The sequence below is a fragment of the Mobula hypostoma genome, chromosome 3 (assembly GCF_963921235.1).
Source record: "Mobula hypostoma chromosome 3, sMobHyp1.1, whole genome shotgun sequence".
Lineage (NCBI taxonomy): Eukaryota > Metazoa > Chordata > Chondrichthyes > Myliobatiformes > Myliobatidae > Mobula > Mobula hypostoma.
Genome location: NC_086099.1, coordinates 61,131,214 through 61,157,088, shown reverse-complemented (window position 1 = coordinate 61,157,088; position 25,875 = coordinate 61,131,214). Strand labels below are relative to the sequence as shown.

Below are 25,875 nucleotides of genomic sequence, written 5' to 3'. Positions count from 1 at the left end.
CTCTGCAACAATCCCCACTTTATCATCAAACCTGCATATGAGGGCAGTGCTGTTGTAGTCTGGCAACTGACCTCTACCAGAAGGCAGCTCTCAGTCACCTCCTCTTACTTAGCCTTTGCACAGGACCTCACTAAGGAGACCATGCTTCCTTCACCCATGCTGAGCTCATCAATTTCATGACCTTTGCTTCCAACTTCCACCCTACCCTTAAGTTTACTTGGTCATGTTCCCTTTCTTACTCTCTCTATCTCCATCTCTGACATATTTTACAAGCATACTGACTCTCACAGTTATCTTGACTATACCATTTCCCACCCTGTCACTTGCAAAAATGCCGTTTCCTTCCCTCAGTGTCTCTGACTCCACCATATCTTTTCTCAGGATGAAGCTTTCCATTCTAGAGCATCTGAGGTGTCCTCTTTTTTCAAAAAAATTGTTTCCACCACCATCAATGGTTCCCTCACCCTCATCTGTACATCTCATTTCCTGTACATCTGCCCTCACTCCATTTTCCCGTAATCATAACAGGGATAAAGTTCCCCTTGTCCTTACCTACCACCCCGTGAGCCTCCATATCCAGCAAATCATTTGTGGGTGGGTGGAGTTAAGAAATTGCAAGAATAAAATAACCATTATGGGAATCATAATGGTATTAGAGCAGCTTGTGCTTGAGGCTACTCGGGGGAAGGCTATCTTAGATTGGGTGTTATGTAATAACCTAGAACTTATTAGGGAGCTTAATGTAAAGGAACACTCAGGAGGCAGTGAGCATAATATGATTGAATTCATACTGCAATTTGAGAGGGAGAAGCATAACTCACATGTATCTGTATCACAATGGAATAAAGGGAATTACAGAGGCATGAAAGAGGAGCTTGCCCAGGTGGACTGGAGGAGGATACTGGCAGGGATGATGGCAGAGCAGAGATGGCTGAAGTTTTTGGGAATAGTTCACAAAAAGGCGCAGGATAGCTATGTTCCACAGAGGAAGAAGTTCTCCAATGGCAGGGGTAGGGAACCATGGCTGACAAAGGAAGTTAAGGACTGCATAAAAGCCAAGGAAAAGGTATATAAGGTAGCAAAAGTGAGTGGGAAGTTGGAGGATTGGGAAGATTTTAAAATCTGACAAATGGCAACTAAAAAAGCTATAAAAAGGGAAAAGATGAAATATGAGGGCAAACCAGCTAATAATATAAAGCAGGATACCAAGAGGATTTTTTTTTATATAAAGAGTGGACAAAGAAGAGGCAGTGGATATCACTTACTTGGATTTTCAGAAGGTGTTTGATAAGGTGCCACACATGAGGTTCCTTAACGAGATAGAATCCTGTGGCATTACAGGAAAGATACTGGCATGGATAGCGGAATGGCTGACAGGCAGAAGGCAGCGAGTGGGAATAAAAGGGGGTCTATTCTAATTGGTTGCTGGTGACCAGTGGTGTTCCTCAGGGGTCAGTATTGGGTCCGCTGCTTTTCACATTGTTTGTCAATGATTTAGATAATGGAATTGATGGCTTTGTGGCAAAGTTTGTGGATGATATGAAGATAGGTAGAGGGGTAGGAAGTGCTGAGGAAGCAATGTGATTGCAGCAGGACTTAGATAAATTGGAAGAACAGGCAAAAATGTGGCAGATGGAATACAGTGTTGGGAAATATATGATAATGGTTTTTGGTAAAAGGAACAATAGTGTGGACTATTATCTAAATGGGGAGAAAGTACAAACATCAGAGGTGCAGAAACTTGTGCAAGACTCCCGGCAGGTTAACTTACCGGTTGAGTCTGTGGTAAAAAAGGCAAATATAATGTTGGCATTTATATCAAGGGGAATAAAATAGAACAAGGAGATAATGCTGAGCACTAGTCAGGCCACACTAAGAGTATTGTCATCAGTTCTGGGCCCCACATCTTCAAAAGGATGATTCCAGGAATAAAGGGGTTAATATATGAGGAGCGTTTGGCAGTTTTGACCCTGTACTCACTGGAATTTAGAAGAATGCTGGGGGATCTCATTGAAACCTACCTAAAGTTGAAAGGACTAGATAGGGTAGATGTGGAGAGGATGTTTCCTATGGTGGGGGTATCCAGAACTAAAGGGCACAGCCTCAAAACTGAGGGGCGACTCTTTAGAACACAGGTAAAGGGAGTTTTTTTAGACAGAGAGTAGTAAATCTGTGGAATGCTCTGCCACAGACTGCGGTATAGGGCAAGTCCGTGTGTATATATAAGGTGGAAGTAGATTGTTTCCTGATCAGTTGGACATCAAAGGACATGGCTGGAAGACAGGCATATGGGGTTGGGTGGGATTCGGGATCAGCCACGAAAGAATGGTGGAGCAGACACGATGGGATGAATGGCCTAATTCTGCTCCTATGTCTTATGGTCTTGTCATTCTCTGTAACTTTTGCTATCTCTAACGGGAACATACCATTAAGCACACTTTTCCCCCTCTCTCCAACTTAATGGCATGAACGTCGATTCTCCAGCTTCTGATAATTTCTTCTCCCTTCCTGCTTCTCTCTTTTTCCATTCCTTATTCTGGTTACCCTATTACGCCTTCTCTTCTCCTCACCTGCCAATCATCTCCCTCCTGTTCCCCGCCACCTTCCCTTTTCTCCATGGCTCACTACCCTCTCAGCTTAGATTCCTCCCTCTTCAGTCTTTTACCTCTTCCACCTTTTGCCTCTCAGCTTCTAATTTTATTCCCCCTCCCCCACGCACCCACTTTCCCCTCTCCTGGCCTCAACTATCACCTGCCAGCTTGTACTCCTTCCCCTCTGATCACCACCTTTTTCTGGCTTCTTTCCTCTTCTTTTCCAGTCCTGATGAAAAATCTCAGCCCAAAATTTCGACTGTTTTGTTCCCCCACAGATGCTGCCTGACATGGTAAGAACCTCCAGCATTTTGTGTGTAGAGTTCTTTCAGCATCTTGCTTGTTGCCCCTTAACTGCCTTACCTGACACCACCCACTTCCTTCCAGCAAGTGATGGTGATAACAACATGGAAAATGGGATGGCTTCCTCATCATTATACAAGGACACGTTAAGGGTCAAATGGAACTCGAAGGAAAGCTTGGTATCTTCTAATGACTTTCTGACTCCCAAAAGCCTCTCCACTATTTATAGGTCAGTCATCAGTTGTGCTAAAACACATTCCATTTTCTTCTGCCTGGCGGGGGCAGGGGCGGGTGTCGGGGGGAGTGCCGTTGTGGAGAAGAGGGGCATGCAGCTCTAACACGCCTAAAGGTTTCAGCATCCCGAGGTAAATACCCATCTCCCACACCAGCATACTTGTGTATAATATTCACAGTCTGTATTGCACCGATTCACCAAGGCTTGTTCGACAGCAACTCAGATCACTGTGACTATTGATGTCTTAACCCTCCCATGTATCACTGTTTTTCTGGTCCAAGATCCTGGAAATCCTTCTCATTAATTCAGAGTCGTACAGCACAGAAAACGTGCCCTTTGGACTGCCACACCCATGCTGACCTCCATCCTGATTTACACTGATCCCATTTGCCTGCTTTAGGTTCATATCCATCTGTTTCTTGCCTATTCAAATGCTGATCTAAATGGCACGTAAACGTGGCGATTGCCTCTTCTGCAGTGAGTTCCAGATATAACTTTTGTTTCAAAACCATTTTAAAGCTCTTTCCTCTCAGCATAAACCTATGCCTTCCTGTTTTAGATACCCCTACCATGGAAAAAAAGATTTCTAACTATCTGCACAGTCCATATCTCTTATAATGTTATACACCTATCAGGTGACCCCTCAACCTCCTTCATTCCAGGGAAAACAAACATCCAATGTCTCTCCATAACTAAGGTCTTCTAATCCAGCAACATCCAGGTAAATCTCTGATGCAGTAATATCTTTCTTATATTGTGCAGACCAGAACTGCACACAATACTCCAAGTGTGGTCTAACTAGTGTTTTGCAATGTTATGGCATTACGTTTCAGCTTTTATATTCTATGCCCCAACATAGACATGCATAGTATATGCCTTTTTCAACACCCTATATGTATAATGATCATCTTTTTTTTAAGTTAAGCACAGCTAACCTTCATGAACATACTGAATCCAGTTTTCAGCAGTTCAGTTAAACCACCAGACATGTATTCAATATCCACAGTGTCAGTTCGGTCTGGATGAAATATTTCCTCCAAAATTTGCTTCACCAAAGGTTTGTACGTTGCCTACAAAAATAAAAAAAAGTTTGAATTAATCCTATTTGCTAATAGAAATTAATGCATGAAAGTATTTTCAATAAAAATCATAACATATTACAAGTAATTAATCCCCAGTGGAACTCATTACAGATGGCAGATGTTCTTTGTAGCCTTGCCATCTGTCTAGGCTCACCAGGCCTATGATTTAATGGATCCCACAACCAAAGTGAAGCCTTCAGCTACCTTTGAACTTCCACCATTTCTCCTCCATTTAAAAAAAGGTCTGGCAGAGATTTAATTCTTGCGGCAGTTGGTAAAATTCTATCTTCCCCAGAGCATGCTGGTGCAATTCTACACTGCCATCATCGAGATCATCCTCACATCAGTCATTATTGTCTAGTTTGGTGGCAGCACCCTCTCACAATATAAGAAAACTATGAAACTACAGCAAGCTGTCAGAACAGCAGAAAAAGTAATGGGCTGCAGTTTATCATCTTTGCAAGACTTGTATGTATCCACGACAAAGAAGTGGGCAGGAAAAAAACATCATTGTGGACATTACTTGCCTAGCAAACTGACTTGTCCAAAAGCTCCCCTCTGGAAACCACCATTGGGCTTTGAAAACAAAAATTTCACATTATCTTAAAAGTTTCTTCCCTTAGTGGTTAATCTGATCAACCTTTCTAGTTAGCCCTTCCATACCCCACTATTTATTCTCAGTCATTGCACTGCAAACACTTTAAACCACTTACTATAATCCTGTTTACATTGTAAATACATGCTGGTATTTACGCACATTTTTATTCCATATCTGTATTTCTAACTTTATTTTTAATTGTTAAATGTCATTTTCTGTTGCATGTTGCACCAACACATCACAGCAATTTCCTAATACATGTAAATGTATACGGTGAATAAAGTTGATCCTTGATCTTTGAAGTTAATCCCTTTTCATACCTTAAAACTTACCTTTTTTTTAAAAATCAAGCTTTTAGTCATTTCACATGTGGCTTTAGTTTAGTCTTTACTTTGTCAGCTTATTTTTGATATGTTCTTGTTATATTAAAGGGGGTTTATAAAAGTTGCTTCATATGACCAACATCTGACTCTTGAAACAGGTATTCTCTACTGTGTCCTGACATGGGAAGGGAACAGAAATATAGATTCAGTGATATCTCTAAGCCAACAACTGCAACATCAGCGTTGATACCTAGGACACTTGCTCATCACTACTAAATATGCAGGAGCATTTGGAATGGTTTGAAAAACTTTGAGTCCCAAGCATTAAAGAGTCCATCAAGAATGTAATCAGCACACAGCTCATGAATGACGCACTTGTCCATCCTATCAGACATCTCTTGTCCCAAATGTGGAAACTGCAAGGCCCACTTGGCCACATCAGTCACCTCACAACCGGAGCGAAGTACTGCGTCACGACAACTGTGCCTCCTGTTGAGCAGGTGTCACATGGGCAGTCGTTCACCTTGGGTGGGATGCTTCTGGTTCCATGTGCTAAACTCTCTTCATCCTTGAACAGGGTCACCTCATTCTCTCCCCCTCAGGAGAGACTGCCCAGAAAGATAACAATTGTTGTTGATGAATATGTCATAGCCAGAGTGCTTGGTCGCGGAAGGAGCAGTTATTGTGAAGTTCACTTACACTCCATAGCCACTTTATTAGTACCTCATGAAGTAGGTACTGGGTACATGTTCATGGTCTTCTGCTGCTGCAGCCCATCCATTTCAAGCTTTGACGAGTTGTGCTTTTCTGTACACCACTGTCGTAACACGTAGTTATTTGAGGAACTGTCTGTCTCCTCCCTGTCAACTTGAACCAGTCCAGCACTCCCCTTTGACCTCTCATTAACATGGCATTTCCACCCACATAACTGCCGCTCATTGGATGTTTCTGTGTTTTGCACCATTCTCTGTAAACTCTTGAGATGCTTGTGCATGAAAATCTCAGGAGATCAACAGTTTCTGAGATACTCAAACCATCTCGTCTGGCACCAACAATCATTCCACGGTCAAAGTCACTTAGATCACATTTCTTCCCCACTCTGATGTTTGGTCTGAACAAAACTGAACCTCTTAACCACACCCAGATGCTTTTGTGTATTGAGTTGCTGCCACACGATTGGCTGATTAGATATTTGCACTAATGAGCCAGTGGAAACTGAATATACATTCCTAATATAGTGGAAACTGAGTATACACTTAAGTGATTATTTTATTTTGATTCAGTTTTCAGCTTGGAAGTGTCACTTACTAGGTTGACATTCATTGCCCTCAAGGTGATGACAGCGAGCCACCATTCTGAATTGCTGCAGTCTGTCTGTTGAAGATAATCTCGAGGTGCTGTTGGGGATGACCTAATAGCATGTGACTTGGAGGGTAACCTACAAAATTTGAAGTTATAGAACACTACACAGAAACAGGCTTTACAGCCCATCCAGTCTGTGCTAAACTATTAACCTGTCTAGTCCCATCAACCTGCATTCGGACCATAGGTCTCTACACTCCACCCAACCGTGTACTGATCCACGTTTCTCATAAAAGCTGAAGTCAAACTTGCACCACACATAAAAATTGCTGGTGAACGCAGCAGGCCAGGCAGCATCTCTAGGAAGAGGTACAGTTGACGTTTCGGGCCGAGACCCTTCGTCACAACCAACTGAAAGAAGAGCTAGTAAGAGATTTGAAAGTGGGAGGGGGATCCAAAATGATAGGAGAAGACAGGAGGGGGAGGGATGGAGCCAAGAGCTGGACAGTTGATTGGCAAAAGGGATATGAGAGGATCATGGGACAGGAGGCCCACGGAGAAAGAAAAGGTGGGGGGGGGGGAGCCAGAGGATGGGCAAGGGGTATAGTGAGAGGGACAGAGGGAGAAAAAAGGACAGAGAGAAAAAGAATGTGTGTATATAAATAAATAAATAACGGATGGGGTACGAGGGGGTGGTGGGGCATTAGTGGAAGTTTGAGAAGTCAGTGTTCATGTCATCAGTTTGGAGGCTACCCAGATGGAATATAAGGTGTTGTTCCACCAACCTGAGTGTGGCTTCATCTATACAGTAGAGGAGGCTGTGGATAGACATATCAGAATGGGAATGGGACGTGGAATTAAAATGTGTGGCCACTGGGAGATCCTGCTTTCTCTGGTGGACAGAGCGTAGGTGTTCAGCAAAGTGGTCTCTCAGTCTGCAAACTTGCACCAACCAGTTTCACTGGCAGCTCACTCCACACTCTGACTGAAGGCATTCAACATTTCACCATTAACTCATAACCTCTAATTCAGGTCTCACCCAATGTTAGTGGAAAAAGCCTGCTTGCATTTAACGTATCTATAATCCTCATAATTTTGTATACCTCTATCAAATCTCTCCTCATTCTTCTACAATCTAGTGAATAAAGTCCTAAGCTATTCAATCTTTCCCTATTAACTTGGATCCTCAGATCTTGGCAACATCCTTGTAAATTTTCTCTGCACTTTCAATCTTGTTAACATCTTTCCTGTAGGTAGGTCACCAAAACTGCACATTTAGGCCTTCCCACTGTCTTATATGGCTTCAACACAACATCCCATCTCCTGTACTTAGTACTTCAATTTACGAAGGCCAATGTGCCAAAAGCTTTCTTTATGACTCTATCTACCCATGACACCACTTTCAAAGAATTATGTATCTGTATTGCCAGATCCCTCTGTTCTACCGCACTCCTCAGTGACCTACCACTCACTTTTCTCTCCCAAAGTGCAACATCTCACACTTGTCGGCATTAGATTCCATCTGCCATTTTTTCAGCCCATTTTTCCACCTGGACTAGATCCCACAGCAAGCTTCGATAGTCTTCCTCACTGTCCACGACACCACCAATCTTGGTGTCATTAGAAGACAACCAACAATGGATTTAGCAATGATACCTGTGGCAGACCACTAGTTACAGACTTCCAGTCAGACAAGCAACTATCTGCTACCAATCTCTGGCTCCTCCCATGAAGCCAGTGTGTAATCAAATTTACTACCTCATCTTGAATGCCAAGTGACTGAACTTTCTTTGCTGGACTTTGTCAAAGGTTTTGTTAAAGTCCACATAGACAACATCCACTGCCTCGCCTTTATCAATTTTTCTGGTAACTTCCTCAAAAAACTCTATAAGATTGGTTAGACAAGACCCAGCAAGTACAAAGCTATGTTAACCATCTGTAATCATCCCTGTCTATCCAAATTCTCATATATCTGGTCCCTTAGAATACCTTTAAATAACTAACCCACTACTGATGTCAGGCTTACTGGCCCAAAATTTCCTGGGCAATGTGCTAAAAGGCTTTCTTAGAGCATTTCTTAAACAATGGAAAAACATTAACTATCTGCTTATCCTCCAGCACTTCACCCTGGCTAAGGATATTTTAAATATCTCTGCTAGGCTGCTGTGATTTCTGGACCAGCCTCCCACGGGGTCTGAAGGAACAGTTTGTCAAGCCCTGGGTATTTATCCACCCCTAACTTGACTCTAGACAGCAAACACCTCCTCCTTTATAATCTGTATGCGGTCCATGACTGCCCCTTTGCCTCATTTCTATAGTCTTTGCGTCTGTCTCCTGAGCAAATACCAGATGCAAAAAATCAATTTAAGATCTCCCATCTCTTTCAGCTCTATGCATAGATGCCCACTCTGATTTTCCAGAGGACCAATTTTGTCCCTTGTTGTCCATTTGCTCTTAATATATCTGTAGAAGCCCTTGGGATTCTCCTTCATCTTGTTAGCTAGAGCAACTTCATGTCTTCTTTTAGTTCTCCTGATTTCCTTCTTAGGTATTTTCTTAAATTTCTTCTATGCCTCAAGTACATCATTTGCTCCTTCCTGCCTATACCTGCTATGCACCTCTTTCTTTTTCTTAACCTATGCCTCAATATCTCTTGAAAACCAAGTTTGTTACCCTACATAATTGCCAATTACTCTGACAGTAAAGCTCCCAATTTTTAAAGCACATAGTCTGAAGTCCTACAAATGTTTTGAACATGGTTATTGCTTTGAGGATTCACATAACTATTTTGTGCTACTATGAAAAGGGAAGCACAAAGAAAACATTTTCATAAAAGAGACATGAGACAAGAGACACATTTTCATAAAAGCTGGACTCTGCTGCAACAATCTGCTGGAGGAACAGCGGGTTGAGCAGCAGCTACGGAGGAAAGGAAACGTCAACGTTTCGGGTTGAAACCTCTATCAGGGTTGAGGTTGGAGAGACAAGATGGCCAGTATAAAGAAGATAAGGGGAGTGATGAGAAACAGCAGGCATAACCTGCCTCTACACCCCTCATCACTTCACCAATCACCTCAAGAGTTCAAAGAAGATTTATTATCAAAGTACATATCTGTCACCTTATACAAACTCCAAATTTATTTCCTTGCGGGTATTCACGGTGGAACACAAAAATGCAATAGAATCAATGAAAATCTACAAACAGCCAACGTACAAAGGAAGACAACTATGCAAGTAAATAAATAAATAAATACATAAATAATATTGAAAACTGGAGTTGTAGAGTTTGTGAAAACCCACAGTTTGTGGAATCAGTTCAAAGTTGAGGTGAGTGACGTTATCCATGACTCAAACTACTTTCTGAACTCTACCTTTCTCTTCCTTGTACTGGCCCTCTCTACCCTCAGTCATGATGCAGGGTTTTGACAATTCCTTTCCTTGCACAGATGATGCTTGAACCACTAATTTCCCCTGCAGATTGTTTGCTACTAATGTTTTCAGAAAAACTGATGTAAAATTAATAACAGATTTATATTAAATATTTAAAAACCTTTAAACATTTGAAGAACACCAAAACTTATCATTCATGAAAAAAGCCCAATTTCTTTATGGACTAGATTAGATTTATTCATTAGTCACATGTACATTGAAAGGTGTTGATAGCATTAACAACCAACACAGTCTGAGGATGTGTTGGAGACAGCCCACAAATGTCACCACACTTCCGACGCTAACACAGCATGTCTGTAAAGTTCAACAGAACAACAAATAGCCAACATATAACAAGGTAGACACAACAGCAAAACAAATCCCTTCCTACCCTCCCACCTCCCATTGGGGATCAAAGCCTTTGACCTCAGGGCCCACAGACCACGGTGATCGCAGGTCTTTGTCCTCAGCTGACTCGACCTCCATCCTCAGGGATCACAGGATTCTGGCATCCAGATCTGATGATTGACCTTGTGTCTCCAGACCTGTTGACTGATCTCGGGTCTCTGGATCTGTCCCCCATGCACTTTGGCCCTGTGACTCACAGATCTCAAGGGTCACCAACTTTTATTGTCGTGGCCCACCAACTTTGATCTTTAACCATGGGGATCGTTGGGCTTCGACCCATAGCATTGTGATCTGGACTACGACTGCTGCCTCCTGCCCCTGACCTCTAACTCTCCCTCATCACTAAACTCTAACCTGACCCCTAGCCCCGTGTTGTCCCCAAAACCATCCCTATGAACTGTTGGATTGAACTGTGTAATTGTTACTTTCCTTTAACTTTTCTATTCTTGTTTGTATTTTAATACAAACGTACATTTACCTCTTTACATGTAATTGTTCAGTGTGTTTACTAGTAGTTGCAGTTGCTTTTGTAACAACTTAGTTTAAGTGGTGGGTATCACATTACTTGAACAGGGACCATCTTTTTGGTTAACTGATACCTATGGAAACTTAATGGATTGTGTTATCTGCAAACGGGTATAAAAGGACTAAACCATGCTGGTTCAATCTCTGTGTCTTTGGCTCTTTATCTCTTTATTTCTCTCTCTCTCCCTTACCCTTATGCTTCATCTTCTTTCTTCATTCATTCTTGTAGCACTTAATAAATAACAGCAATGGTAAGCAACAAAATTTAGGCCTCATTCTTGCCTTCTGAAGAACATTTGATCGCAAAAAAATCAGAATCCAACAGAACCTAAAAAACAATTAAGGCTGAGCCACAACTTTGAGAAACCTCGCAGCTTGGTGCCATCGGTTCCTCAGAACAGAGCCAGGAATTTTGGAAAGATTAGCCAAGCTAAGCTTTGATTAGCATAAGCTTGAACTACATAAAGCTACCTGGGCAAGACATGCAGCCTTAGATTACAGGCCAGCAATACTGTGGAAAGAGTGTGTGAATATTTTACGTAAGTATTGATCCAGGGAAAGAGTGAAAATAGAAAGGCAAACTCAGTGGTGCCTAGGTTTTCTGTCCCTACTTTAACTGTAAGGATGCATTTATAGCTTCTCCCATAATCAGTATCCTTTGAAATGACTAGTAGTGGCCCTTCCATTAGTCGAACTGAGAGAAGTTTCCAGAATTTAACTCCCCGCCCCCATCAGCAAACTAGAGCGGTGATAACTCTGCCTTGGTGGTCAGCAGTGAAGGACTCATCAGTAGCTAATGAAGACCACATCCAACAAAGGTCTACTCTGAGGGTTCCAACCAAGGAAGTGAAGACTTCACCAGTGTTATCTGAGGCAGGAGACCAGTCTTTAGGAAAGTAGAAAGCCTGGTGAAGATGCTCATTTGTAGTGTTGTTCGAGCTATACTATCACAGAGGTATCTGTTCAATACATTGGCAGTGATTCCACATCCTGTCTGCATAGCATCACTGCTACTCCTGTGGTCTGCTGGGATGACACAGACTTCAAGTGCTTGAGGAGCTTCTACCATTGGCCTAGCCTCTCAATGTCTAGTAGTAGAAAGTCCTCATCTACAGTGCCTATAAAAAGTATTCACACCCCTTCAGTTTTCATGTTTTATTGTTTTACAACATTGAATCACATTGTATTTAATTTGTTTTTTTTGACACTGATCAACAGAAAAAGACTTTTGTATCAAAGTGAAAACAGGTCTCTATAAAGTGATCTAAATTAATTACAAAATAATTGATTGTATAATTATTCACCCCCCTTTAATATGACATACCAAATCATCACTAGTGCAGCGAATTGACTTTAGAATCACATAATAAGTTAAACGGAGATCTGTTTTTGGAGACCTGTGTGCAGGCGAGGTGATTCAATTGATTGTAGTAAAAACACACCTGTATCTGGAAGGTCCAACTGTTGGTGGGTCAGTATCCTGGCAAAAGCTACACCATGAAGACAAAAGAACACTCCAAACATCTCTGCTAAAAGGTTATTGAAAAGCACGTCAGGAGATGGATACAAGAGATTTTCCAAGTCACTGAATATCCCTTGGAGTACAGTTAAGTCAATCGTCAAGAAATGGAAAGAATATGGCACAGCTGTAAATCTGCCTAGAGTGGGTGTGCTTAAAACTGAGAGACTGTGTAAGAAGGGGACGAGTGAGGGAGCTCACCAAGAGACCTATGACAACTTTGGAGGAGTTACAAGTTTCAGTGGCTGAGATGAGAGAGACTGTGCATACAGCTGTTGTCCGGGTGCTTCACCAGTCGTAGCATGGAGGAGTGGCAAGAGAAAGCCATTGCTGAAAACAACTCAAATGAAATCTTGGCTAGAGTTTGGTAGAAGGCTTGTGGGAGACGCTGAAGTCATCTGCCAGAAGGTTCTATGGTCTGATAAAACCAAAATTGAGCTTTTTGGCCATCAGACTAAACACCACGCATCATCAAAAACAGACCATCGCTACCGTGAAGCTCCGTGGTGGCTGCATCATATTGTGGGAATGCTTCACTGCAGCAGGCTCTGGAAGGCTTGTGAAGGTAGAGGGTAAAATACAGGGAGGAAAACCTGATCCTGATGCAGACTGCAAGAGAACTGTGACTTGGGAGATGTTTTCCAGCAAGACAATAACCAATGGCTTAAAAACAACAAAGTTAATGTCCTGCAGTGGCCAAGTCAGAGTCCAGACCTCAATCCAATTGAGAATTTGTGGCTGGACTTGGAAAAGGGCTGTTCACTCATGATCCCCATGTAATCTGACAGAGCTTGAGCAATTTTGTAAAGAATGGGGAAAAATTTCAGTGTCCAGATATGCAAAACTGATAGAGACCTATCCACACAGACTCAAGGCTGTAGTTGTTGCCAAAGCTGCATCTACTAAATACTGACTTAAAGGGGGTGAGTAATTATTTTGTGTTTAATAATTACAATAGATTTGGACCAATTTGTAGAAATTTGCTTTCACTTTGATACGAAAGAATCTCTTCTGTCGATCAGTGTCAAAAAAGCCAAATTAAATCCGTTGTGGTTCAATGTTGTAAAACAATAAAACATGAAAATTTCCGGGGGGGGGGTGAATACTTTCTTTAGGCACTGTTCTTGAAGGAAGGCAACGATATTGTCCATGTGCAGGAAGACTTTGACCTATGTGCCCCACTGCCTAGTGTCATCTTGTACTCATTCCCCTCTTGATGGATTTAGTCAAGGCTTTCATGCAGCACACAGACTAGCCAGAAGAGAATGGGCAACCTAGACTTGATGGGAAGCTATCTGCTTTCCATCTATTGATTTAAACTGCATTACAGATGCCTGTGCAGTGCAGTAGGATCCAATTCCTGATTCCCTTCCTAAAGTCCATTTTGGAAAACAAATTCATCATGACATAGGTGATATTTTGTTGAAAGACTTTGTCCTAGTCCACTGCACCAATCATTACCTTACAGAACCAAACATGTATCTGATCGTCTCAGGCCTTTCAAAGACTTGAAAGCCTGGTTCTAAGCATGATTAACAGCACAGAGGCAAAATGCTGTTGCTTCAAAATTTCATTCAGCATAGGTTAGACAGGTGACATATTGTGACACTTTGGATGTCTGATTCTCAGTCAACAGGAGATTTTCAAACAACTGTAATGGTTAAAAAAAATGAGAAAGGTAAACAAGACATATGGAAACCATAATAGAAAACAAGTACAAATGCAAAAGCACCAGTAAAGCTTGGAATAAGAACCAGATGTCATAAAGCACCATTACTAAAGTAAAATAGTCATACATTTGCAACCCATTTTCTATTTAATATTTTTGATCATTTAACATTTTGAATAAACTCTCCTCTACTTAGTTTCAGGTAAAATTGCCGCTCTTTATCCAGTAGCAGAAGAAACATAATCTTTTTTTTCTCACTAATCTCTCATTGGAATGTGTTTCAGATACTTAATGAATTACAAAGAATCATAGAAAATGATGTCACATAAGGTAGCCCATGGTACTTGTACCCATCAGGGAAGAGTTACCCAGTCTAACCCCATATACAAATATTTTTTTAAATATGTGAAGGATCTCTGGCTCTAGCACTCTTTTAGGTGAGGGGATCCACTATCATCTATCAAATACTTTAATGCCTCCTAATCTTTGGCTCCTCTGTCATGAAAAACAGTTTCTTACTACATCTGTGCCCATTCAATCCTATATACCTGTACCTCAATTAAGTCTCATTTTAGCCTCCTCGGTTCAAAATAAAATAACCCCTGCCAATTCACTCCTTCTACATTTTTCTCTTCTGCAACACATTTATAAATCCTCTATGCTCCTTGTTCAATGTAATCACACTGATCCTGTAAAATAGTGTACATACAGTTCCAGCATAACCTCCCTGTTCTTCACCATCCTGTTTGCTTTTCTCATTACGTTATCAACTTGTTCCGTGAAGTACACTGCAATATCCCTCTGCTCCTCATAGAAAAGCTTTGTGATTTTTCAGATCTATTCTTTGGAAAAGGAGGCGGCAAAAGTCATGAACCATTGGAAATCCAGAGCACCAAGTTCTACAAGAGTACAAATGATTCAAGCAAACAGGAGGCAGAATGCCAAGCAGACTCATATCTACATATGTTCTATGTTTGCAAAGGTCAACTAAAGAGAGATTCAGGCATCACCTTCATTTGAAGCCAGTGATAACTTACATTATTGGCCACGCGAATTAGTACCCCTCTATGGACACCTGACAAGGAGGGAATGCCCACTACTCAACATGGGAGAATGATAGCACAGATGGTATATGTGGAATCCAGGCCTCAGGATGAACTCACAAAGGGCACTGGTGATTTTATAACAGCAACTAACAGACTCCTCAGAATTATTTAGAACAGATCACTTTGACTAGAGTATCTGTTAAGCTTTTAACCATTACTAGTAGATCACAATGAGTAGCTGAATATGAGATACCTCCTCATTCTTGTAAGTTCCAGTGAGTACAGCCCCAGAGCCATCAAACACTCCTCACTCCTATAGGACCCAAAACTGCTCACAATACTCTAAGTGCAATCTGACCAATGCCTTATAAATTCTCAGCATTACATCCTTGCTTTTACATTCTAGTCCTTCTGAAATGAAAGCTATCATTGCATTTGCCTTCCTCACCACTGACTCGAAGAAGGAAGTCTGAGAATCGGAGCGGGAGTGTGGAGCAAGCCATTTTTGAATTTTTCGGTCTTTTTTTCCATCAGCGTTCAGAGACTGTGCAGGCCTGTGACGTCGGGCAGTGAAGCGTGGAAGATTTAAAAGGACACAGCCTTATACAGCGGGCAGCGGAGTGAGCCGGGAGCAGAGTGAAGGCTTAAGGGCTTTGGCTCAACGGGCTTAGGTAGAAACTGGCGAGGCGAGGAAGGTTTGGTATTCATTTTTTGTTGTTATTTGAGGAGAGGGGCAGTATGAGTGTGAGGGCAGTTTGTTGTTCTCGGTGCTGGATGTGGGAGGCCCTGGAGTCTCCAAGCTTCCTGGACGTCCACATCTGCGCCAGGTGCGCCGAGATGCAGCTCCTGAGGGACTGCGTTAGGGAACTGGAGCTGCAGCTCGATGACCTTCGTCTGGTCAGGGAGAGTGAGGAGTTGATAGAGAGGAGATACAGGCAGGTGGTCACGCCGGGGCCACGGGAGGCAGACAAGTGGGTCACGGTTAGGAGGGGGAAGGGGAAGAGTCAGGTAATAGAGAGTACCCTGGTGGCTGTGCCCCTTGACAACAGGTACTCCTGTTTGAGTACTGTTGGGGGGGACAGCTTACCTGGGGGAAGCGACAGTGGCCGTGCCTCCGGCACAGAGTCTGGCCCTGTAGCTCAGAAGGGTAGGGAAAGGAAGAGGAGGGCAGTTGTAATAGGGGACTCGATAGTAAGGGGGTCAGACAGGCGATTCTGTGGGCGCAGTCCAGAGACCCGGATGCTACTTTGCCTCCCTGGTGCCAGGGCCCGGGATATTTCTGATCGCGTTCAAGATATCCTGAAGTGGGAGGGTGAGGAGCCAGAGGTTGTGGTACATATAGGTACCAATGACATAGGTAGGAAAAGGGAAGAGGTCCTGAAAGGAGAATATAGGGAGTTAGGAAGGGAGTTGAGAAAAAGGACCGCAAAGGTAGTAATCTCGGGATTACTGCCTGTGCCACGCGACAGTGACAGTAGGAATGCAATGAGGTGGAGGATAAATGTGTGGCTGAAGGATTGGAGCAGGGGGCAGGGATTCAAGTTTTTGGATCATTGGGACCTCTTTTGGCGCAGGTGTGACCTGTACAAAAAGGACGGGTTACACTTGAATCCTAGGGGGACCAATATCCTGGCAGGGAGATTTGTGAGGGCTACTGAGGTGACTTTAAACTAGAATGCTTGGGGGGTGGGAATTAAATTAAAGAGACTAGGAGAGAGGAGGTTAGTTCACAACAGGGGGATGGGAACAAGTGCAGAGAGACAGAGGGGTGTAAAATGAAGGGTAGAAGCAAAAAGTAGTAAGGTGAAAAGTAAAAGTGGCAGGCCGGCAAATCCAGGGCAAAAATCAAAAACGGCCACTTTTCAGCATAATTGTATAAGGGCTAAGAGCATTGTAAAAGCGAGCCTGAAGGCTTTGTGTGTCAATGCAAGGAGCATTCGTAACAAGGTAGATGAATTAAAAGTGCAGATTGTTATTAATTAATATGATATAGTTGGGATCACAGAGACATGGCTCCAGGGTGACCAAGGATGGGAGCTCAACATTCAGGGATATTCAATATTCAGGAGGGATACACATGAAAGAAAAGGAGGTGAGGTAGCATTGCTGGTTAGAGAGGAGATTAATGCAATAGAAAGGAAGGACATTAGCCGGGAGGATGTGGAATCGATATGGGTAGAGCTGCATAACACTAAGGGGCAGGAAACGCTGGTGGTTGTGTACAGGCCACCTAACAGTAGCAGTGAGGTTGGGGATGGTATTAAACAGGAAATTAGAAAGGTGTGCAATAAAGGAACAGCAGTTATAATGGGTGACTTCAATCTACATATAGATTGGGTGAACCAAATTGGTAAGGGTGCTGAGGAAGAGGATTTCTTGGAATATATGCGGGATGGCTTTTTGAACCAACATGTCGAGGAACCACCTAGAGAGCAGGCTATTCTAGACTGGGTATTGAGCAATGAGGAAGGGTTAATTAGCAATCTTGTCGTGAGAGGCCCCTTGGGTAAGAGTGACCATAATATAGTGGAATTCTTTATTAAGATGGAGAGTGACATAGATAATTCAGAAACAAAGGTTCTGAACTTAAAGAAGGGTAACTTTGAAGGTATGAGACATGAATTAGCTAAGATAGACTGGCAAATGACACTTAAAGGGTTGACGGTGGATATGCAATGGCAAGCATTTAAAGATTGCATGGATGAACGACAACAATTGTTCATCCCAGTTTGGCAAAAGAATAAATGAAGGAAGGTAGTGCACCCGTGGCTGACAAGGGAAATTAGGGATAGTATCAATTCCAAAGAAGAAGCATACAAATTAGCCAGAAAAAGTGGCTCACCTGAGGACTGGGAGAAATTCAGAGTCCAGCAGAGGCGGTCAAAGGGCTTAATTAGGAAGGGGAAAAAAGATTATGAGAGAAAACTGGCAGGGAACATAAAAACTGACTGTAAAAGCTTCTATAGACATGTGAAAAGAAAAAGATTGGTTAAGACAAATGTAGGTCCCCTACAGACAGAAAGAGGTGAATTGATTATGGGGAGCAAGGACATGGCAGACCAATTGAATAACTACTTTGGTTCTGTCTTCACTAAGGAGAACATAAGTAATCTTCCGGAAATAGTAGGGGACAGAGGGTCCAGTGAGATGGAGGAACTGAGCGAAATACATGTTAGTAGGGAAGTGGCGTTAGGTAAATTGAAGGGATTAAAGGCAGATAAAATCCCCAGGGCCAGATGGTCTGCATCCCAGAGTGCTTAAGGAAGTAGCCCAAGAAATAGTGGATGCATCAGTGATAATTTTTCAAAACTCTTTAGATCCTGGACTGGTTCCTGGGCATTGCAGGGTGGCTAATGTAACCCCACTTTTTAAAAAAGGAGGGAGAGAGAAACCGGGGAATTATAGACCGGTTAGCCTAACATTGGTGGTGGGGAAAATGCTAGAGTCAGTTATCAAAGATGTGAAAACAGCACATTTGGAAAGCGGTGAAATCATCGGACAAAGTCAGCATGGATTTGTGAAAGGAAAATCATGTCTGTCGAATCTCATAGAATTTTTTGAGGATGTAACTAGTAGAATGGATAGGGGAGAACCAGTGGATGTGGTATATTTGGATTTTCAAAAGGCTTTTGACAAGGTCCCACACAGGAGATTAGTGTGCAAAATTAAAGCACACAGTATTGGGGGTAAGGTATTGATGTGGATAGATAATTGGTTGGCAAACAGGAAGCAAAGAGTGGGAATAAACGGGACCTTTTCAGAATGGCAGGCAGTGACTAGTGGGGTACTGCAAGGCTCAGTGCTGGGACCCAAGTTGTTTACAATATATATTAATGACTTAGATGAGGGAATTAAATGCAGCATCTCCAAGTTTGCGGATGACACGAAGCTGGGCGGCAGTGTTAGCTGTGAGGAGGATACTAAGAGGATGCAGGGTGACTTGGATAGGTTAGGTGAGTGGGCAAATTCATGGCAGATGCAATTTAATGTGGATAAATGTGAGGTTATCCACTTTGGTGGCAAAAATGGGAAAACAGATTATTATCTGAATGGTGGCCGATTAGGAAAAGGGGAGGTGCAACGAGACCTGGGTGTCATTATACACCAGTCATTGAAAGTGGGCATGCGGGTACAGCAGGCGGTGAAAAAGGTGAATGGTATGCTGGCATTCATAGCAAGAGGATTCAAGTACAGGAACAGGGAGGTACTACTGCAGTTGTACAATGCCTTGGTGAGACCACACCTGGAGTATTGTGTGCAGTTTTGGTCCCCTAATCTGAGGAAAGACATCCTTGCCATAGAGGGAGTACAAAGAAGGTTCACCAGATTGATTCCTGGGATGGCAGGACTTTCATATGATGAAAAACTGGATTGACTAGGCTTATACTCATTGGAATTTAGAAGATTGAGGGGGGATCTTATTGAAACGTATAAAATCCTAAAGGGATTGGACAGGCTAGATGCAGGAAGATTGTTCCCGATGTTGGGGACGTCCAGAATGAGGGGTCACAGTTTGAGGATAAAGGGGAAGCCTTTTAGGACTGAGATTGGGAAAAACTTCTTCACACAGAGAGTGGTGAATCAGTGGAAATCTCTGCCACAGGAAACAGTTGAGGCCAGTTCATTGGCTATATTTAAGAGGGAGTTAGATATGGCCCTTGTGGCTAAAGGGATCAGGGGGTATGGAGGGAAGGCTGGTACAGGGTTCTGAGTTGGATGATCAGCCATGATCATACTGAATGGCGGTGCAGGCTCGAAGGGCCGAATGGCCTACTCCTGCACCTATTTTCTATGTTTCTATGACTCAACCTGCAAGTTAACCTTTAGGAAATCCTGCATGAGGACTCACAAGTTCCTTTGCATCTCTGATTTTTGAATTTTTCCTCCCTGTTTTAGAAAATAGTCTATGCCTTTATTTCATCTATTAAAGTACATGACCATACATTATATTACATCTGCAACTTCTATGCCCATTCTACCAATTTGTCTAGGTCTTTCTGCAGACACCTGCTTCCTCAACACTACTTGCCCCTCCATTTATCTTTGTATCACCTACAAATCTGGCCACAAAGCCATCAATTCTGTCATCCAAGTCATTGACATATAATGTGAACAGAAGTGGTTCCAACTCCGACCCCTGTGGAACACCACTAGTCACCGGCAGCAGCCAACCAGAAAAGGCACCTTTTATTTCCACACTTTGCCTCTTGCCAATCTTCTATCCATGAGAGTATTTTTTCTGTAATACCATGGACTCTTAACTTGTTAAGCAGCCTCATGTGCAGCACCTTGTCAAAGACCTTCTGAAAATCCAGGTAAACAACATCTGTTGACTCTCTTTTGTCTATCCTGCCTGTTATCTCCTCAAAGAATTCCAACAGATTTGTCAGGCAAGATTTCCCCTGAAGCAAACCATGCTGACTTTGGCCTATTTTATTATTAAATATTTTCTATGTTTATGTTTCTAGAATTTTAAAATGGTTTTTGTTTTCTGTGACGGCTTTTCTCTTTTTTGAATTCACTACCCCTGCACACTTCCCTGATTATCAATGCTTTCAGGACTTAATTCTTTCTTAATTGTGGCATTAAGCAGGATACACCATGCTGTAATTTATATAAATATAAAAGCCATGATTTAGAATTTTCAGGCTGTACTGCACAGCTTCTCCACATTTATTTTTTTTGGATAAAAATGATGGCAGTTGCTCTAACTGTTTTATACTTGCTTTCATCTATTGCTTTCCATTTTAGGCAGGGATTACATGTTTAAAAAAAAATCAACCATCCCAGCAAATACTGGATTGGTACTTTTTGATAACTGCGTGTCTGTGTAAAGCCAACATACGTTTTCTGTTAAGGCCCACAGGTGTTGCTAATCTAATCTTTTCCTTTCTCTATCATTCTTAATTTCACAACATGGGGTAGAGAGATGCCTTATTCAAGCCCTTTACCCAAAACATTAAAATTTCCACAAAGTCCATCTAAAAATGAGCCAACAGTTCAATATTAAAGCAACATCAGAAATCAGAATTAACATAACTGGCATATGTCGTGAAATTTGTTAACTGTACGGTGGCAGTACAATGAATATATGATAAATAAATATAGAGGAAAAACTGAGTTACATTAACTATATATATATTAAAGATTTAAGTTAAAGTAAGTAGTGCCAAATAAAAGAAATAAAAAAATAATGAGGTAGTGTTCATGGGTTCAATGTCCATTTAGAAATTGGATGGCAGAGGGAAGAAGCTGTTCCTGAATCACTGAATGTGTGCCTTCAGGCTCCTGTACCTCCTTCTCAACAGTAACATCGTGAAGGGGCATGTCCTGGGTGGTGGGGATCCTTAGCGATGGACGCTGCCTTCCTAAGGCACTGCCCCTTGAAGATGTCTTGGATACTACAGAGGCTGGTACCCATAATAGAGGTGACTAATTTTACAAGTTTCTGCAACTTAATTCGATCTTGTGCAGTAGCATTCCCCACTCCCGATACCAGACAGTAAAGCAGCCAGTCAGAATGCTCTCCATGGTACATTTGTAGAAGTTTTCAAGAGTTTTAGTTGCCAATCCAAATCTCCTATAACACCTAATGAAATATAGTCGCTGTCTTGCCTTCTTAGCAGCTGCCTCAATATGTTGCATCCAGGTTAGGTCGTCAGAGATATTGACACCAGAGAACTTGAAATTGCTCACTCTCTCCACTTCTGATCCCTCTATGAGGACTGGTTTGTCTTCCTTCGTCTTACCCTTCCTTTGGTCTTGCTGACGTTGAGTGCAAGGTTGTTGCTGTGACACCACTCAACTAACTGGTATATCTCACTCCTGTACACCCGCTCATCTCCATCTGAAATTCTGCCAGCAATGGTTGTATCATCAGTAAATTTATGGACGGCATTTGAGATGTGCCTAGCTACACAGTCATGAGTGTAGAAAGAGTAGAGCAGTAGACCCTGTGAAGTGCCAGTGTTAATTGTCAGCAAAATGGAGATGCTGTTTTGAATCCGCACAGATTGTGGTCTTTTGGTTTGAAAGTTGACGATCCAGTTGCAAAGGGAGCTACAGAGGTCTAGGTTCTGTAGCTTTTCCATCAGGACTGTAGGAATGATGTTGTTAAATGCTGAACATTTAATTTAAGCAAACACAGTGATTTTACATTTGCCCTTGGATATCGAAATGATGCTTATATTAGCCTTCAAATAATTTGAGGCAGAAGTGATGGAAATCAAAGGTTCATTTATTAACAAAGTATACAACTCTGAAATCCTTCTTCTCCAGAAAGCCATGAAACCAAGAAAGAAAAGAAAGGCAGCATGATCATCAGCCCCCAAATCCCTCCTCCTGCACAAAAAGTAAAGATGGAACAAGGCACATCAACCCCCAAATCCCCCTCCCCCGTAGACAAAAACAAAGAAAGATTGGGCGAATAACACAGCATACAAAAAACCGTAAGACTGAAAAAAGTCCACAGTTCAAGTCCAAGTACACATCGAAAACAGAGAAAACCTGGGCAACATCCTCCCTCTCTATAACAGAGTGATCACACCAGTGATAAAAAAAATACAGCCTCCCCTCTCCGTGCAGAGCAATCTCACCAACAATAAAAAGACATTTTCCCCTCTCCATGCAAAGTGATCTCACTAGCGATAAAAAGTCAGTCTCCCCTTTCTGTAGCAGAGCAATCTCACAGCAATAAAAAGGCAGTCTCTCATCTCCATAGCAGAGCAATCTCACCAGCAATAAAAAGACAGGCAGTCTTTTGTGACTGCTTAAATTCTCCAAACTTTACAGATTTCATATTGAAGCAAATTTTATATTGGTTATTTTAAATTCTTGCATTATTGCTCGATTTTACTTTGCTGGTGCTACCTTAATCATCAATAAACTAATATTAACTGAAGATCATTAGATCACTCCTGAGTGCTGTACCATGTAATATTCCCACTACATTTTCTTTTCCTCTTATTTTTCGATCCATACTGAAATACTTATTGTCCCTCAGCTTCTAGTCTAATGAAAGGATCACAATTGAAGCATAATTTACTCTTTCCACTTAACATGGCTAAGTGACTATTTTCTCCTGTAGTTTGTAAAATAATGAACTTTTCTTTAATAACTAACACTGCTTGTGATTTTCATATGTGGTTAGAACTCATCAGTAAAATAAAACTAAATTGGAAAAATAAATATGTAGGTAATAGAGTTTAAAACACTAATTTGTGTAGTTCATTATCCAATAGAACTAACATAAAAGTAACATTAAAATACTGAAATACCCCGTCATCGGCAAATTTAGAAATATTGATGAAATTACCATTTAGAAATTTAGAAGTTGCAATTACATTGTGACAGAAGTAGTGTAATACTCTTCAGCTAAGTACAGGAATTAAAAAAAACCTGTTACTGGGTAATGTTTATAGCAAATTCAATCTAAGATGTATTGAGCTTGTAACATGATTGATTCTGTAACTTACAAAAATAATGTCTTTCTAGCCTGTAATGTTGAATTCCATCAGGTGACTGATGCTTAAATCCTGACTCAAATTCCACGTGGGCTTTCATTCAAGTTTGGCAAAAGGTTGAGAAATTCCAGCTGTGTATCACTCCTTGGTTGGTACACCGCCAGCCTTGTGAGCTGGTCATTCTCATTTCACATTTATCCATATGAATGTTCAGTGTTCAAAAGCAACAGTAACGCAACATATAAAATTAGTTAGAAGGCTGTACGTTGAAGTCCCACTGCAATAACTTCAGTGTAAAAACCTTGGCCAATATGTCAGGGTATTAGAAAAGGAGTACTGCACCAATGAAAGCATTGTTATTTAGTCCATACATTAAGTTGGAACACCAATTGTTTTCTAAGATGGATGCAATAGATCCAATAGCTCTATTTTGAAGAAGATCAGGAGTGATATCCCGTAAAACAAATCCCTTACTCAATATTACAAAAACAGTTTTGTGTAAACTATATTTAGTTGACAGTTGTTCAAACGAAAAGAGACTTCCCTCTACAAACAAGTCCTGAAAGCACTTAATATCTCATCTATCCCATTCTTTAAAAGCCACATCAATCATGGAGGGTTTAAAAAAATAATTAGAAAAAATGGGACCCGAAAGAGAAAATCTCAATAAGCCAAAGTATTTTTGGAATTGTATCCAAATTCTCATAGTGTGTTTAACTACCAGATTATCAGTTAACTTACTCAGAGACAAAGGAAGTGAGGATCCAAGAAGAGAAATAATAGAAAATTTATTAACAGAGTTAGCTTCTAAAAAAACCCACATCGGGCAATCCTCACGATTAATGTAATATAACCAAAATGTAAGATTTCTTATATTAACTGCCCAATAATAAAATCTAAAGTTTGGTAAGGCTAATCCTCCATTCTTTTTATCTTCCTGAAGATGAATTTTATTTAATCTAGAACGCTTATTCTTCCATATATAAGAAGATATAATAGTCAAGAGAATCAAAGAAAGATTTAGGAATAAAAACAGGTAATTCCTGAAAAAGACATATAAATTTAGGTAATATATTCATTTTAATAGAGTTAATTCAGCCAATCAGCGATAACTAAAGAGGTGACCAATTTGATAGTATCCTTTTTACGTGATTCAATAGAGTAAGAAAATTTTCTTTAAATAGACACTTATAGTTTTTAGTAATTGTTACACCCAAATAGGTAAATTGGTTTCTTACAATTTTAAAAGGACGGTTAGAATTTATTGGTATCAAATTATTCAATGGGAAAAGTTCGCTTTTATGTAGGTTTAATTTATAACCTGAGAACTGGCTAAAACAGGAGAGTAAAGAAAGCGCATGAGGTAACGAAGTCTCAACATTAGAAATAAATAGCAGCAAATCATCAGCGTACAGTGAGACTTTGTGAATAGTGTCTCTCCTTAAAATACCGGTGATATCATTAGATTCTTGAAAGGCAAAGGCTAAAGGTTCTAAGGCCAGATCAAAAAGCAAAGGGCTCAACGGACAGCCTTGTCTAGTGCCACGTTGAAGCTTAAATGGTTTGGAATTATGAGAATTAGTGATAACCCTAGCGGAAGAAGCTAAATAAAGTAATTTAATCCATTGAATGAAAACAGGTCCAAAATTGAATTTTTCTGAAGTTTTAAATAAATAATTCCATTCAACTCTGTCGAAAGCTTTCTTAGCATCTAGAGATACCACACATTCCGATATCATGTTAGAAGGAGAATAAATAATATTTAATATCTGACGAATATTAAAGTGAGAATATCGATTTTTGATAAATCCAGTTTGGTTATTGGAAATGATTGGTAAAATATTTTCAATCCTATGGGCCAAAACTTTAGATAGGATCTTAGTATCAACATTAAGTAAAGAAATTGGTCGGTAAGAGGAGCATCCAATACAGATGGAGGCCACTGGGCCTGGAGAGTTTATACCAGCTCCTGGTAGAACTATCCCATTCCTGTGATCTTTCCCATTAGCCTTGGAAATATTGCCCTCTGAGACACGCCAATTGCCTTTCATTTTCAACAAAAAACACAATAAAAACTAATCAATTGTTGGTGCCTGGCAACTAAGATGAGCACAAAAGGGCCTAAATAAATATCTTCCTTTTTTTCTTTGTCCAGAACTATTTCAGGATATGAAGACACTTGAACTCTACATATCATCAGCAAAATGTCAGAGCAATTTAATAAATGCAGAACAACCAGTACTGGCAACAAGCAGATGATGATTATCTATTTTTACTTAAGTCAGTGAGTGGCACGGTGGTACAGTTCCACAAGTGCTGGCCACCTGCATAAGAGCATAAGTAGATGTAGACCATTCAGTTGCTCCAATCTGCCCTGCCATTC

General features: G+C 41.2%; 1 protein-coding gene across 1 annotated transcript in view; it reads right to left on the bottom strand.

The window, feature by feature from the left end:
* Positions 1-25,875, bottom strand: part of scfd2 (sec1 family domain containing 2) — a 303,002-nt gene that overhangs the window by 17,533 nt on the left and 259,594 nt on the right. The window contains exon 7 of the mRNA XM_063043148.1: positions 4,065-4,199. Within this exon, the coding sequence (XP_062899218.1) occupies positions 4,065-4,199 (135 nt within the window). The remainder of the gene's footprint in view (positions 1-4,064; positions 4,200-25,875) is intronic.